The 17,213-nt window shown below is 39.1% G+C and overlaps 1 protein-coding gene across 5 annotated transcripts in view; it reads left to right on the plus strand.

Annotated features, from left to right (window-relative positions):
• The window catches only part of STX6 (syntaxin 6), a 50,172-nt gene that overhangs the window by 21,201 nt on the left and 11,758 nt on the right, over positions 1 to 17,213 (plus strand). For 3 of the 5 annotated variants that reach the window (NM_001133027.1, XM_054535671.2, XM_054535701.2), the window contains 3 exon segments: positions 8,534 to 8,596; positions 11,863 to 11,988; positions 13,632 to 13,738. In NM_001133027.1, coding sequence (NP_001126499.1) covers positions 8,534 to 8,596; positions 11,863 to 11,988; positions 13,632 to 13,738 — 296 coding nt within the window. 5 annotated transcript variants of the gene reach the window in all.

The following is a 17,213-nucleotide window of genomic DNA, read 5'->3' on the forward strand; positions in this document are numbered from 1 at the left end:
TTACTGGGTTTGGATAGCGGCCTCTTCCGCCATCTGAATTGCTTCTGGAACTCTTGCAACCCATGTTACTGACATTTCCATATGTAACTACTTGACAGCCGTTCCAGAGTTATCCAGAGCAAACAAGCATCTATCAGAGTGTAAAAAATTGATCCAAGTGAACAAATCTTTAGTTCTAAGTTATTTAGAATTAATACCCATTATTAAAGAATCTAAGAAAAAATATTATTTAAGTACAATCTTGTGTCATTAAAATGTTTCATATTTTGAAACTATATGCCTAAGCCATTTGATTAGCATAACTAGATGTAAGAGAACCAGCTGTCTTTAACATATGTACTAGAAAGCAGCTTCCTTGAATAAAAAGACTTGGGATCATACCAGTGCTAACATATGGCTTTTTAAGAGTCATCTTAGGCAGGAACCTTAGTTTGTGTTTGCCAAAGTCTTTATATCATGTGATTTCCTTTTGAAATTATTTCAAATGGTAGATTATCACTGAACTTTATATATTCTTGTTACTTGTTTTATTCATTAGTTGCCTTTCTATATACATATACGTAAATTGTTTATAAATAAACCCACATTTTAATGAGGGAGAAACCTTTCTGGACCCTGATCAGATGCCCCATCCACAGTGAGTGTTTGGATTAGACATTCTTAATTTCTAGCCAGTTCAAAATACTGTTCTGATGAGGAAGCCTTGTTGTTAGGTGACATATTTTTTGTAAGATAAGTAAATCCCCAATTATTTTGTATAAGCTTTTTTTTTTTTGTAGTAGTAGGTTTTTTGAAGGAAACTCCTATAGATATTAATATTTAAGTGGGGCCTTGCAGTGAAGCATGTGTCCTTAACCTTAATCATTATATTTATTCTTTCTGCAAGGTAGACTTAGGAAGTTTGCAAATTGAAATTTAGAGGTTCATATATTGAAAATTAAGTTCATTGGTATAATGGAAAGAAGAATCCAAAGTTCATTTTCTAATATCTGAAAAGCTTTTTAAAGTACATTCTTAGAAAGAGGTTGATATGGTTTAGCTGTTTCCCCACCCAAAATCTCATCTTGAATTGTAATCCCCATAATCCCCATGTGTCAAAGGAGAGACCAGGTGGAGGTAATTGAATCATGGGGGCAGTTTCCCACATGCTGTTCTCATGATAGTGAGTGAGTCTCATGATAGCTGATGCTTTTATAAGGGGCTCTTCCCACTTTGCTCTGTCACTCTTCCCTGCTGCCTTGTGAAGAAGTTGCCTTGCTTCCCCTTCTGCCATGATTTGTAAGTTTCCTGAGGCTTCCCCAGCCATGCTGAACTGTGAGTCAATTAAACCTCTTTCTCTTATAAATTACCCAGTCTCAGGCAGTTCTTTATAGCAATGTGAGAACAGAGTAGTAAGAGGTATTCTAAATCAAGTCAGTACTTCAAAATCTTACTGTCCTTTTAGAGTTGAGATCTAAACCATACTCAACTATGTGATCCACCTGAATATTTTAGGGTTTTAAATCATTCTTGTTTAAATTTATGACCCCTTTGGGGGAAGCTGTTAGTATTTACCAGTGGTAGACTAACAGTACCTAACTGAGCTTTTGCTGATCTGATTTTAATAAATTCTAGTTGAAAGTCCTGTAGAAGAGAAGGAAATAGCAATGCTGCTAACTCGATTAAAAATAAAAACAAAATATACCTTGTGTAATTCCATATTACCACATTTAGCTAAACAGTGTTCGTATGTAGAGATTTCTGGGTTCTGGGTGGAGGAGCTCGATAGAGAGGGAGCAGAGGGTTAGCAGATTTGGAAAATGAGACGAAATGAAGTTCAAATTAGGAATTTGTAAAAATTTATGTTAGCTCTTCTGTTACTATTACTAGTGGGCTTTCATTTAATATTGCTCCAAAATTTTGATTGACTTTATCTTTCAAACAGTGTATTCTACTTATGCTTTCTGTTTTGTAGGCAGGGGAGTCGGTGATACTCTATGCATTTTGTTTTTTGGTTTTTTTCTTTTTTTGCTTCAACCTGAAGAAGTAAATCGCCTGTTTCTTCTTGATTAATGTCCATTGATTATGCCTTTAGTAAGCTTTCCTTGTTTAGAGTCTTGTGTATGTTTTTCCAGGCATCTTTTAAGTCTGTACAAATTCAGTTTTGCTGGCAGTTTTTAGTGAAGAACCAAAATATTCACATTTTTGTATAAATAGCTTTCATATTTTTGAGGTAATCATTTTTACTCTTATGGAGTCACCTATACATCAGAGATTCCACATGTGAAATATTTGTGTTTTAGAAATATATCCTAGAAGTGACTTTGGTTTTACTTTAGGATCAAGAGGTTTTACAGTATATGGCAGAACAACAGTGAATGTAAGGGGTAAGGGAACCTGAGTTCTAGGCTAAGCTGTGACCTTAATAAATCTTAACCATGGTAAGTCATTCAGCCTCCCTGGATCTCAGTTTTATCTATGAAATAATCCTCACTAACATTCTCTGACTTTAACTTTAAAAGTTAGAATCAGAACTATTACCTTCTCCACGAAAAAAACGAACCTGCTCCAATGTAAGAATTGTTTACAGTCAATTATAAGTCAAGATGGAAATGGCTTTGGTTAATCAAAAAGGGTGAAGTATCCAGTGTGTGCACAGATGACCTTGAAATGTAAGGTTATGAGTGGGAAGCACTGGGGTTTATGATGTCTCATTCATTCAGCTTGGAAGACAGTGTGAAATGGGAACAGAAGCATAAATAACCAGGACATTTGTTGTTTCTTTGGCAGATGAACCATATTTTATTGGGACTTGTTGCTTGACTGCTGGTTCTAAACATCATGTGTTAGAAAGAAGATGAGTAATTATGTTTTTGGCATGATAGACTGTTATAAAATGTTTAAAACTATTTAGTAACATAGTTTAAGATCCCGAATTCCAATATGAAGGTGTTGTGTAGTATCTGCTGACTTTTGACCTACATGGATAAAGTGCCATCTCAGAAGTGAAAGCCAGTGGGGTGTGGTGGCTCATGCCTGTAATCCCAGCACTTTGGGAGGCTGAGGCGGGCAGATCACTTGAGGTCAGGAGTTTGAGACTACCCTGGCCAACATGGTGAAACTCTGTCTCTACTAAAAATACAAAAATTAGCTGGGTGTGGTGGCAGGTGCCTGTAGTCCCAGCTACTTGGGAGGCAGAGGTGGGAGAGTTGTTTGAACCGGAGACAGAGGTTGCAGTGAACTGAGATTGTGCCACTGCACTCCAGCCTGTGAGACAGAGTGAGACTCCTTCTCAAAAAAAAAAAAAAAAGAAGTGAAAGCCATAGATCCTTAGATCCTTACCTGCGGTGGTGGTGGTCACATACAGGATGCCCACCCACAGGGCTATTGGAGGAATCTGCCTCATCAGGGCTAACACCCATGCAGGCACACACATAACCCCACATGGTTTTTATTAAGCATAAAACTTTAAAAACTGCAACTTTAAAATACATATTTAATTATGATAATGCAAGCTCAAAGAAAATTAGAGAAAATTTTCAAGAAGAAAAAGTAGAAAAAGGAACCTAAACTCAGAATAATACATAGCACAAGACTTTGCGTTTTCTTCATAATTTTCCTCCCAATGCAGGGCAGTTGTATTTCTACATAGTTGTGATCATACCGTTATGCAATCATAGCATTTTATTTTCTTAGGTTAAAAATAATCTGTACTTGGTATTTATAAAATGCAAATAATTTTGATGAAAAAACTTTGAAAAAAAGAGAAAATGCCTCTTCGTTCTCTAATTTCACTCCCTAGAAATAATTAGTGTCAACAGTTTTATTTTTCACAGCCATTTTATGGACATTGAAATATGCAAACTTTTAAAAAGCAGTGGCATGATAATCTGTAACTTTTTTTCTATGAAAAATTACATTGTGGACATAGTCTTACAATGACGCAGATAAATCTAGAGAAGTGCTGGTTCTGTAGTAATAAAATGTGAACCTCTTGGTCATTTTTAATTTTCTAGTTGCCACATTAAAAGAGTAAAAATAGGTGAGCTTAATATATTTTATTTAACCTGATATATCCAAAACATGATCATTTAAACGTGTAGTCAATATAAGAGATATTAATGAGGGTTTTAAATTTTTTAAACTGTTTTTGTAATAAATCTGTCATGTATTTTACACTCAAGCATATCTCAATTCAGATGTGAAATTTTCATTGGAAATACTTGATCTGTATTTAGAGTTTACAGAACTTACAATTGAAAAAGTAGAATCACAAACCCAATTTTTTCCAGACATACTTCAAAGTTTTCTTATAACTGAATATCAATTAATTAAAGTAAAATTCAGTTCCTCAGTTGCACTGACCACATTTTAAGTGCTCAGTAGCTAGTGGGTCCTGTATTACCCAGGAGCAGACTATCCTTTTTAATAGTTGCATATGTTTATTTGCTGATAATGTTTATTGAGTGCTTACTATATTGTTGGCTACTGTTAATCAGGCTTCATGTGTTACCTCTATTAATCCCTACAATGATTCTAAAAGATATTATTCTAAATGTACAGAAGAAATAGAAACTTAGTGCAGCTATTAAAAAGCATAACTAAGTCTTAAACCTAGGTCTTTGACATGAAAAATGATGCTGTTTCCCTTTCCTTTAATGTGGCTTTGTTATGAGTTATTTAATCATTGACCTACCAGTAGATATTTTGGTTATTGTTTATTATTGGCAGTTGCAAACCGTACTTCAGTGACCATCTTTGTGAGGATAACTTACATAATTGTTTCGTAAAAAATTCAATGAGAATACACATTTTAAATATTCATTGCCAGTCATGGTGGCTCATGCCTGTAATCCTAGGACTTTGGGAGACCAAGGCAGGAAGATCAGTTGAATTCAGGAGTTCAAGACCAGCTTGGGCAACATAGTGAGACCTCATCTCTACCAAAAATTAAAAAAATAAATAGGCGTGGTGGCACGTGCCTGTAGTCCCAGCTACTTGGGAGGCTGAGGTGGGAGGATTATTTGAGCCCGAGAGGTTGAGGCTGCAGTGAGCTGTGATGGCACCACCATACTGATGATGCCTGGGCATCAGAGTGAGATCCTGTCTCAAAAAAAATAAATAAATAATTGTTTTCAAAGTATCCTACAAAAAGACCTTATCAGTCATATTTCTAATAGAGTATCAGAATATACCTTCACTAAGTATTATCAATCTTTTTCATCTTTCTTGGTCTAATTGGAGAAAATGTCTCTTAGCTACACTTCTTTGATTACCAGTGGGTTATTGCATCTATTCATGTTTGATCATTTGTGGGGTTTTTGTGAATTGTCTGTTCACTGAGCTCTCTTCATAAGCACAATGCCTAGTACATAATGCCTAGTATATAATACTGCATTGTGTGGATTGTGTTGCTGTTCCCTTATTTGGACTTGCTGCTTATTTCTACTTTTTTTCATATTATAAATAATACTGCAGTACACATCTCTGCATGTCTTTTTTTGTATCTATTTTATGTTATTTCCTTAAAATAAATTCCTGTTGAAGGGGAACATCACACTCTGGGGACTGTTGTGGGGTAGGGGGAGGGGGGAGGGATAGCATTGGGAGATATACCTAATGCTAGATGACGAGTTGGTGGGTGCAGCGCACCAGCATGGCACATGTATACATATGTAACTTACCTGCACATTGCGCACATGTACCATAAAACCTAAAGTATAATAATAATAATAATAATAATAATAATAATAATAAAATAAAAAAATAAATAAAAATAAAAAATAAAAAATAAATAAAAAATAAAATAAAAAAAAAATAAATTCCTGTTAGTGGAATTACTGGGTCAAGGCAGTGAATATATTGAGACTCATGGTATAGAATGACAAATTTATTTTCAAAGTGCTGGTCTAGTTTACCATCCAGCCATTGTTTGAGACCAGTAGTATTAAAAATACACATATTTATTAAAATATAATGGTACAGAAAAGTGTAATTAACCTAAATATATAGCTTAATAAATTTATAAACTGAACACAGCCATCTCAACAGCACCCAGAAGCATTGCAGTGTTACCAGCACCCCCAGAAGCGTGCCTGTGCTCCTTTTTAGCTGATGTCTCTACCCCCCACTGCACTGACTTCTAACAGCAAATGTTGTACATGTAATGTTCAAAGGCTAACATGTCACTTTTCCATACTTGCATGTTGATATCTTTATTATGCAAGTAATGTGTTCATTGTTTTAAAAAAACACTATTATAAAATGCACTGACTATATTTTTATTTTATTTGTTTTGTAGAGATGGAGTTTTGCTATGTTGCCCAGGCTGGTCTGCAACTCCTGGCCTCAAGCGTTCCGACTGCCTTGGCTTCCCAAAGTGCTGGGACTATAGGCACAAGCCACAGTGCCCAGCTGAGTATATTTTTAAAAGCATGTATTATCCCCCTAGTGAATGTTGCTCTGCGTAGTTTTTAATATATATTAAATAAATCGGGCTGTTGGATTGACTATCAGAATGTCATCTTAAACTCTAATTGATAATCAGAAAAGGAATCCTGCAGTCCAGGAGATACTAGCATAATGATCAGTTTCTCTTTAAGGCTTCTAGATTTCCATTGTAAGACAAGGAATGGGGATGGGGAGGGGGGCTTGTTAAAAATGTGCCGTCAAGAGTCTGACTTCATAGGTCTCATAGGGGCCTAGGGAACTACATTTAAAAAATATTTTTAGGCCGGGCACGGTGGCTTATGCCTGTAATCCCAGCACTTTGGGCGGCCGAGGTGGGCAGATCACAAGATCAAGAGATCGAGACCATCCTGGCCAACATATTGAAACCCTGTCTCTACTAAAAATACGAAAATTAGCTGGGTGTGGTGGTGCGTGCCTGTAGTCCCGGCTACTCAGGAGGCTGAGGCAGGAGAATCACTTGAACCCAGAAGGCGGAGGTTGCAGTGAGCCGTGATTATGTCACTGCATTCCAGCCTGGTGACTGTGAGACTGTGTCTCAAAAAAAAAAAAAAAATTTTTTTTAATTTCTTAATACATAATGGTTGTGCATATTTTTAGGGTACATGTGATATTTTGATACGTGTATATAATGTGTAATGATCAAATGAAGGTAATTGGAATATCCATTTTAAACATCTTTATGCTGCAAACATTTGAATTATTCTCTTCTTGCTATTTTGAAATATACAATAGATTATTGTTGAACTATAGTCACCCTACTGATCTATTGAGCACTAGGTCTTATTTCTTCTAACTGTATTTTGTACCCATTAATCAACCTCTCTTCATCCTCCTTTCCCCCTGCACTCTTCTGGCCTCAGGTAACCACCTATCTATTCTTTGTCTTCATGAAATCCACCATGAGTGAAATCTCATCCACTTATGATTGAGAACATGCAGTATTTGTCTTTCTGTGCCTGATTTAGTGACATCAAGGGAACTGCATCTTTAACAACACTCACGTGACTGACTCGGGCACATCATCATGATGTGAACTCCATGTGGGCAGGGGCCTAGCTAGTATCATTCACTGCTGTATGCCTGGCCACATAGTAGACATCAGTGAGTGTTTGCTAAATGGATAGATGAGTGGTTTGAAAGTTGAATCAGGTGGTTCTCACTCACATTTACCACAATTCTGGAATTGTAAAAGCAGTGGCACTGTCTGATCTACTGTTTACTTGTCATGGGTCTTTAAAGAAGTTTCTAAAAGTCTTATACTTTGATGTTTGCATAAATTATATTTTGACAACCTTTTAAAAACTGTTGTTGCAGTCATGTATTCAGTTCAAATCATTCTATAGTAGATTGGATTGTAGCTAAATAAGCAGAATGACTCATATTTAATAAAGTGTTTTGCTTCAGATAAAGTAATGGATCTATTCACTTTTCATTCCATACAAAATTATTTTTGACACCACTCTGGATATTCACTCTGATGTTAGGAATAGTCTATACCTTTCATGAATCCAACTCAGAAATAAAATAAGTGACCTGTTGTACCACTATTTTGAAGTATTCTTTGGTGTTTAATGGTAAATATACTTTATACTAAAAGCACATGCTTTTTTACATATACTGTAAAAAAGATGCAAGCCCTTGAACACGTGCTTTTTTGTTTGTACCCCAGGGATGTTCTTTATTAGTGATGTGACTTTGAGAAAGTATCATCATCTTTTTGGACCTAGGTCTCCTCAACCTTAAAATGGAAATAGTACCAGCTTCACAGGGTCCTTGTGAAAATTCAGTGATAATGTGTGTACGTGTTTAGCACTATTTCTGACCTGTGGTAGGTACCTGGTAAATGTTAATTCCCTTTCTCTTTCCTCCTATTTAAATTAGTATCCAGGTTACTTCTTTTTAAGGGACGATCTTTCTTTTTATTTTATTTTCTTTATTTTTGAGACTGAAAATAAAGCCAAGAAATGCGGTCTTCTTTTTAAAAAGTAATAATAAATTGTGTGTTTTGCTAATGTATGAAATGTTAACTGTGATTTTGTTTAAGGATATTTTTCATTTGTTTTCATATCTTCTTTCTCATTAGGACATGAAAGATCAGATGTCAACTTCATCTGTGCAGGCATTAGCTGAAAGAAAAAATAGACAGGTGAGAAAACATCAGAATATAATTATCAGTGAGAGAAAGCATACAGTTAGATATTTGGAATTTAAAAATGCTGACCATCCATGGATCATGTAATCAAGAGGAAGACTTCTGCTTGCAGGCCCTGGTGTGACCATGGGAGGTTTTGTGACAGTCCAGGCAGCCTGTCCCAGCACCCTGTCATCATTTCCCTCCCCTCCTCTTACCCTCTGGTCTTCTCCTCTGGGCTCCATAGCACCTTTTGCCTACTCTTACTATAGCACTTATCACAGAGTACTTTTACTTTTTTAATATGTTTATTCTGTACCTGTTGAACACATTTTGTGTGCCAGGCTCTTTGAAGGGCTGTAATTACTGTCTTTCTCTCTGCTGGGCTCCAGGCCCTTTGACAGTGAGGAGAGATGTGTGTATGGTTTTTTGTTTTTTTGTTTGTTTGTTTGTTTGTTTTGAGCTCTCTAGCAGTTACTACATTGCCTACCCATGGAACACATTAGACATCTAAGGATTGACATTTGATGTAAAGACATTAGAGGAACCTTAAACTTCTGTGTTAAATTAAGTTTCTCTTTGTTTTAAGTAGTTTTAAAAGAATTACATATGTTGGCATATTGATAGACACTCCTTTCTAATTGTTAAAATACAGTCCTTTTAAAAAATATAGAATGGTCATCTAGAATTTGGACTTTCATTTAGATTGAGATTTGATTTAGACTTTTTTGGTGGGATAGAATGTTTTTGCCTGTTGCTAAACTGTTAGGTAATTTTTTTGACAGAAGTAGTTTTTTAAATTCTGTGGATATCCATTTTCCTTAGAAGTAAAAAAGACTTCATGAAAAATGATACTATTTGCTTTAAATGACTTATCTTAGTCGCATTTTATTAAGATTCCAGAAAGTTATGAATTTTCCATTTAGTAGGCTCTTGAGAAATTTCACTATTTTTACTAACTAGCAATCAGTACTTCATACCTGTGGGTATTTGTCAAGACACTTAATTTTGAAAACAAATATGGAAGCTTGAAGAAGGGGCAGGGTTCTATAAATATCACCTAACTTAATTTTCCTGTTTCCTTTTCTTGCATTCCATTTTTCAAGTCATTGTTTTGTTTTTGGCTTTTTAATCTTATTTGCCTCCTTTGCTTTCTTTTTGAGCAATATAGCTAGGAAAAGCCACTAGCTGGTCCATTCCATCTGGCTCCCTCTCTTGAAAGAAGCTAGTGAATGGCCTCAAGTTGGCGAGTTTTAGAGTTCTCTTCTCATTTGCACTTGAGCTTATAGGAAGTGGAAGTACCTGAAGTAGTTGTGACAGTGAGGTCAGTAACACCTATGATGCTGTTACTCTTAATTTGAATGTTTTATTCTCTAGATAGTATAGTTGGGCTAATGTAAATAAAATTTATATTTATATATTTATAAATATATAAATATAGAAATTTAAATATATATTTATATAAAGTATATATACATATATGTATTTATATATTGCTTGTCTAGTTATGGCTTGGAATTCTGTTTTAGGCTATGAGTGAAATGTCAAATTGCAAATTTTCGAGGAATAGCAGGATCAGGGCTCTCTAAGCACTCCAGCAGGCATGGGCCTTGCCACGTCGTGCCAGGTGCCAGGCTGTGTGCTGCTCCTTGCCTCACCAGCACCTCTGCTCTGGCACCCACACACAGGTGCATCTGCCAGTCCTTGGGCCCTCTCTCAATCTCTATCCTATTATCACAGACATTTGGGATCAGACTGATGAACTTTAAGCTATTTTACAATAAAACGTGGATGATTTGCCCTATACTTAGCTCTACCTAAGTGTACACCATGGAAAACGTAGGAAAAATAGCCCTGTGACCTCAGGAGCACACAAGGCCCTGGTGGTATCCCAGTTCTCTGTCCTTAGGCCAGTGATGCATTATAGCCTTTTTCTGACCCTAAAATATTGTCACTATTTCCTCATATCTTCCATAGAGGTCCTTAGAGTCTGGATCAGAATGAGCAGGATCTTTTCAGTCTTGATAGCCCTAAGACCAGGTCAGGGCAGAGCCACCCACAAAAAGCCTTGGATCTGCTTTACACCAGAGACAGTCACCATCCAGCTGGACTGAAGCTCTGGGCCCCTGGAAGCTCTTGTAAGAAAAGCTTCTAATAACTGAGCTTCCCTGATCCTAGCCCCTGAAGTCTGGCCATTTGATGGAGTTCACCCCTCGCAGTCTGAGAAGAGGTCAGTGTCAGTATGGAGGAAGGTCATGGGACTGTTGGAAGGGTTTTCAGACAGAACCAAGTAACCAGGCAGGCTTTTAATAGTGCCTGAGATTTTTTTTTAATTACCCGATAGGAAAATTTGGCAACTCTACAAGGAAAAAGAGTCTCAGTTGCTAGCGTCTTCTGGCTCTTGCTGCGGGGCTGGTGTGAGTAGTTACTTTGACCAGTCAGGAAGGCTTGTGGGGATCTGGTCAGAACCAACTGCCGAGACGGAACTCTCACATTCCTGCCTGTCCTCTTCATGTGAGGAAGACATACCCAACCTTACCCATTTATGGCTGCAAACTTCCTTGAATTCATACTTGAGAAACCCGACCCTTGTTTTTGGGAGCCCTGGTGGAGAACTCTGACTTTAGGGCAGCCCTTGCCTAGGTTGCCAGGGTCAGGCATTCCTTGTGGTCATACCTGCCTGTAAAGTAACCCCCAGTTGTCATCTGGAAAGCCTGAAGGACCCTGGCTTCTGTTCATGGGTTAAACTTAACAGACATTGATGGTTCTTGTGCCTTTGTGTGTGAAGGGCTATGGCTTACCTTCTTGTCATTCCAGGGAACTCTCCCTTTCGCCCCACCAAAAAAACACAAAACTTCCCCTGGGTCACACTTTTCTTAAAAAAGTACTCTAGATCTTTGGAATCAGGTTGACTGGAACCTATGGGTTGCTGAAGTTCCACAGGTATCAGGAAGAGCTCTTTTACAAGAGATTGAATGCTTTTCAATTATAACACAGTATATAGATGGGTGTTTGTTGATTTAGCAGGCATTTATTTGCACTTTAAGGGGACAAAGCCCATTGTGAGGCCTATTGGGAGAGCTTAAAGACATAGAGGGTCCTTCCTGGAATTCCTTAAATAGTACCACCCAGGCACCAACCTACACCACTACATAAAAGCCTGTCCAGGGGAAAATAGACAAGAAATGTGAAAACTCTTTATATCACTCTTGATGCATCACTTGTTCAGAGATAGTAATTGTTTGTTTCTCCTGACTCCTCCGGTTGTTCTGCTCACACAGGCACTGCTGGGAGACAGTGGCAGCCAGAACTGGAGCACTGGAACAACAGATAAATATGGGCGTCTGGACCGAGAGCTCCAGAGAGCCAATTCTCATTTCATTGAGGAGCAGCAGGCACAGCAGCAGGTACCCTGAGGACCCCAGGCTTAGGACGGGCCAGTGGGAAACAAGATACCCCCTTAGTTCCTTTGCCAGCCATGGGGTCTTGTGGCTTAGTGACAAGCAGGCTAAGCCAGAGCTTGTCCTGTGTTGATTGTGTTTAATAATTGCATATATAAAGGGTTTCAAAATCTTCACAGCATGACTGCTTCAAGAGAACCAAGCTCAGCCAGGTGTGGTGGCTCGCACCTTTAGTCCTAGCTACTGAGGAGGCTGAGGCTGGAGGATCCCTTGAGCCCAGGAGTTCAAGGCTACAGTGAGCTTCGATCATGCCATTGCATTCTAGCCTGGGTGACAGAGCAAGACCCTTTCTCTAAAAAAAAAAAAAAAGAACGAAGCTCAGTTAGTTCTCTTAGAAAAAACAGACCTTTGTTCATCTCAGCAAAGACACTTTCAGAAAGATCTCTCATTTTTTTCATTGAAAATTATTGGTTGGTTTCTTTTTTTTTTTTTTTTTTTGTGAGACAGAGTCTCGCTCTGTCACCCAGGCTGGAGTGCAATGGCACCATCTTGGCTCACAGCAACCTGCGCCTCCCAAGTTCAAGCAGTTCTCCTGCCTCAGCCTCCTGAGTAGCTGGGACTACAGGTGCACGCCACCATGCCCAGCTAATTTTTTTTTTGTATTTTAGTAGAGACGGGGTTTCACCTTGTTGCCCAGGCTGGTCTTGAACTCCTTGAGCTCAGGCAATCCGCCTGCCTTGGCCTCCCAAAGTACTAGGATTACAGGCGTGAGCCACCGCGCCTGGCCTATTCGTTGGTTTTGTTGTATGTAAAGTTGACTGCTTTTGTGTAGGTTAAGGGTTAGGAGGAAAATGAAATTGATTATGTCTGTTGTTGCCTTTGATATGTAGCTGCATTAACAAAAGCAAGCTAATGATAATGTGTCTGTGGATTTGAGGAGCATGTACCTATTGAAACTATTGATTCTTAAATATTGTGTTTTATGTATACATGTAGTTTATATGTTCTTTTGTTCTTTACATTAGTATGTCTACTTAACCAGTTGTCTACTTAAATTGCTATTAAACCCAGGAAATTTTTTTTCTATAGAAAGTGAGAAGAATGCAACACAACTAAAAGTAAATATTTGTCAGTCAGTAGTTGTCCTTGAGGTAACTTATTGCCACAGGGCATCCTTTAGTTTGTCCTTGAAGAGAGGAAAGACTGCATAGTTTCCCCACATCCAGAGATTTGCCAGACTCTCTTGTATTTAAGCTGTGGCAGTCTGTTGTGGATTGAGACCTTGATCTTGGCAATGGGCTTCCTCCTCCCAAACATCCCCATGTCTCAGTGGTCATCTGCACGTGTGCTTTCAGCTATTGTCTGCTCCATTATTGGACGTCAGCCAACCAGAGTAAATCTCTCTTGGTGGTTTCAAGCCCCGCTGACTGTTCACAAGTTGGATCAGCAGGAGATATCAGTAGCTTGACAATCCAGCCTTTTGAGCAGTGTGTTCTCGGAGGCAATGGTCTGGTCCTTTGATTTCTGGGCTTTGCTTCTGAATGTGAATTGTCCCAAGTTGGCAAAGAAACTAGCAGCTGCTAGAGTGCTGGGCTTGGAACCAGGTAAGATGGATTTTAATTGCTTATTTCCCATTTCTCTGGCACCAGTTGATCGTGGAACAGCAGGATGAGCAGTTGGAGCTGGTCTCTGGCAGCATCGGGGTGCTGAAGAACATGTCCCAGCGCATTGGAGGGGAGCTGGAGGAACAGGCAGTGTGAGTATTGAGACACCCCTCTCGCTGCAGTGAAACTGAGGGGCAGAGCCATCCTATGAGACCCCTAAAAAGCCTGGCAGCCACGTGGCTGGTAAAATCAAAAGCTGTTTTATTCATAACTGCATTTTTATTCTGTTTTACAGATTAGCCTCCCCAAAAGAAGCAATTCTACTTCGTAAATTTTACTACAGGCTTTAGGCGAAGTTGTTATTATTTTTAAACACCTCCAAAAACAGACACAGATTTCTCTGAGCAGATACTCGAAGTATAGTTATGAATGGGAATATGAAACAGAGAAGCCTCTGTAACCTGTGGGGATTTTTGTTCCAGAGAGGATAGGACATGAGCTGACTTTATCATCCCATGACTCTCCCGCTATATTGAACAGACACTTTTTGCTTTGAATCTTAAATTATTGTAACTTTGTTGTTTTTTTTTAATTTAAAAACTTACAAATTTAACGCCAGTTAACAAAAACTCTTTCCTCTCAGAAAAATAAATAAAAACAAAACATAACCTCAGTTTGTTTTTCCTTATGAACAATCTCTTTTGCACCCAGAAGTTCGATGGCAAAAACTGCATTCTTAAATGCTGCCACATCATTTTGTAAATCTTTTGAAAGAGGAAAAAAAAAAAACAGTCCACCAGGATATTTTAGAAACTTTCCTGTCTCGATATTACGTTTATCATGACACATTGATTCATTATAAATTCTTAGTGGGCCCCCTGTTCTACACCGGGCCTTCTGGAAGCCAAGGGATATAGAAGGGAACACAGCAGACAAGACAACCCATCTCTGCCAAAGAGTTTGCTGCTTTCAGGGTAGAATGGACATTGGGTAAGTGGCGAGGGGTCATTAGGTGATGGCAGTGAAGTGGGAGGGCCCCTGTGATGGGGCCCGTGCATGCTGCCTGGAGAGCCCTGACTTAGCCCAAGGTCCCTGAGGAAGAGGGGTTTAACTGAAATCTGAAGGATGTGTGGATGCTAGCCAGGTGAGATGAGAGTTGGTGTGGAGGCAGGTGGTGTGGGGTGTGTAGACCAGGAGGAAGAAAGTGCGCCTGTGAAGATGGAGAGGTGCACATGTGCATGGAGGAGAGAGGTTCCATGTGTCTGGAGGCAGAGAACAAACCAGGGAAGGCCTTGTCAGCATGGTAAGGAGGTGCGACTACTTATTCTCAGCATGATGAGAGGACCAGTGGAGGTGAGGTTAGGAGTGATGGTGTGATCAGGTGTGATTTAGATGATGTGCTGCAGTGGAGCCAGGTAGGGAGACCAGGTAGGAAGCTGGAGTACCCAGAATCTGTTTCATGTCTATCTAAAATGGGTCCTGACCCTAAAGTTCAGTTTGAGGAGGGGAAAGGACTAATGGCCTGAGCTTCTCTGTTGATGAGGCAGCCTGGCTGGGGAGTGGGTAATAGAGTCTGAGGGACTTCCAGTTAAAGATGGTGAATTGACACACCCCCACCTCCACTCCCTCTCCACAGCTCACTAGAACAATAGTAAAGGGGTTTGTTTTTAAGGGCATGAAACCGCTGGGCATGGTGGTTCACACCTGTAGTCCCCAAGTACTAGGGAAGGAGGCTGAGGTGGGAGGATTGTTTGAGCCCAGGTGTTTGAGGCTGCATTGAGCTATGATGGTACCACTGTACTCCAACCTGGGTGACAGAGGAAACCCTGTCTCTAAAAAAATAGAAATAACAGATAAATGGGAAAAAGCATGGGATTTGGACTTAGACCTGTGCTATCCAGTATAATAGCTACTAGCCACATGTGGCTGTTGAGTAAGTGTTATGTGGCCAGTCTGAATTGAGATGTGCTCCAGAGGTAAAATGCTTACTGGATTTTGAAGACATAATATGGAAAAATATAAAGTAGCTTATTAATAATTTTTATATTACATGTTGAAATTATAGTATTTTGGCTATATTAAACTAAATACAACAGAATTAATTTCACCTGTTTCTGTTGAAATTTTTACAAACGTGGCTACTAGAAATGTAAAATGGCATACGTGACTCATATTTTTGTTGGATGCTACTGAGATAGATTTGGGCTAGCAACTTGGTTGGTGAGTGTCCATGGACTGAAGGTCGGATGATGTGCCTGATGATGTGCCTGTTTTGTCTTCAGTATGAAAAGTCATACCTAGCACAGAAAGGTAGCTCTTGCTGTTCAGAGTTTGGCCCTGCCTGGATAGGCCTGCCAGCTGTAGCGCCAAGATGCTGCCGGGATCTAAAATGAGCTAAATATTTTTTAATTTGAAAATTTAGGTAAGGGACAAAGACTTGTTTTAGTTGTCAACATGGAGTTTATGTAACGGTTGATTTAATGAAGAGTTGGCTGCCCTGAATCCTGCAAGGCTGTCAGGTGTCTAGTGTGGGCACAGATCAAGACCAGGAGTTTCTAACTGCCATTGATGCTGTCAGAGTTAATACAGCCTTTTTAGTAAGACTGTTAGTACTAATTGGCATATTACATTCTAGCCTCAGAATAATCATTTACTAATCAAAAGTTGAAAAGGCTGGAATATTTAGTGACTTATGAAATAGGCACTGCTGAAATAGTATTTTGGGGTTTTCTTTCCCAGCTGCACATTGGACAGCAAATAGTGTAAGCCTGCTGGAGTCAGTTTTCCTAGTGGGAAATACTGGATTCTCTGTGAGGACAGATGGGGAAATGCACGTGTGCATGCACACACACACAGTCACACACCCCATCAGGGATGTTAGTCCTGAGGCCTTCTGGGTTTATAATAAAGCACGTAGTGCATTATAGGAGGTTATTTTATTAAAGTACATTCCTTAACTCATATAGACATAAAGTGCTTTTGTTTTATTACCTGGTTCTCACAAGAGCCCTGTGAGGGAAGTTGGGATGATAGGATTGCCCTATTTTACAGGTGAGGAAACAGTCCCAAAGAGTTACAGAGTACGTTGTCGAAGGTGGCAATGTAAACAAGTGGCAAAGCCTGGTTGTCTGCCTCAGATAGCATTGTTTCTACCACATTGCACTGCCACTGAGTTTGTGTTATTGTATAGACAGGTCCACACTGCCTTGTCTGCAGTTCTGAAATCTAGGAAGCTCTAAAGAAATCTCGTTTTTTTTTTCTTTAAATTTGCAGCAAGCTCATGTTACAGAAAAACCTTACCTGAACTGACTCCAACTGTGATTCCTCATAGTTTTCTCTGCAGAAATATTAAGTATCTGATTACGGGGACTGCCCCAGACCCTGCTGGTGGTGTCCTCCTGGTGGTGTTGACTAATACAAAGCATATGTAATGTAGGCTTTTTTTTAATCCCGAGAATTCCAAAATCAAAATCCTATCTTGTCCCAAGGATTTTGGATAACAGAGTGAGGTCCTGAAACCCAACGTTGCCTATTTTGTTTGCTAAAATGGAGGCCTATTCCTGTTAACCCACTGCAAGTGCACTGCCAAGGCTTTGTGCTTACCAGCGACCTTCTGTGTTTGCTTCT

This window comes from Pongo abelii, chromosome 1, assembly GCF_028885655.2.
Source record: "Pongo abelii isolate AG06213 chromosome 1, NHGRI_mPonAbe1-v2.0_pri, whole genome shotgun sequence".
Taxonomy (NCBI): Eukaryota; Metazoa; Chordata; class Mammalia; order Primates; family Hominidae; genus Pongo; species Pongo abelii.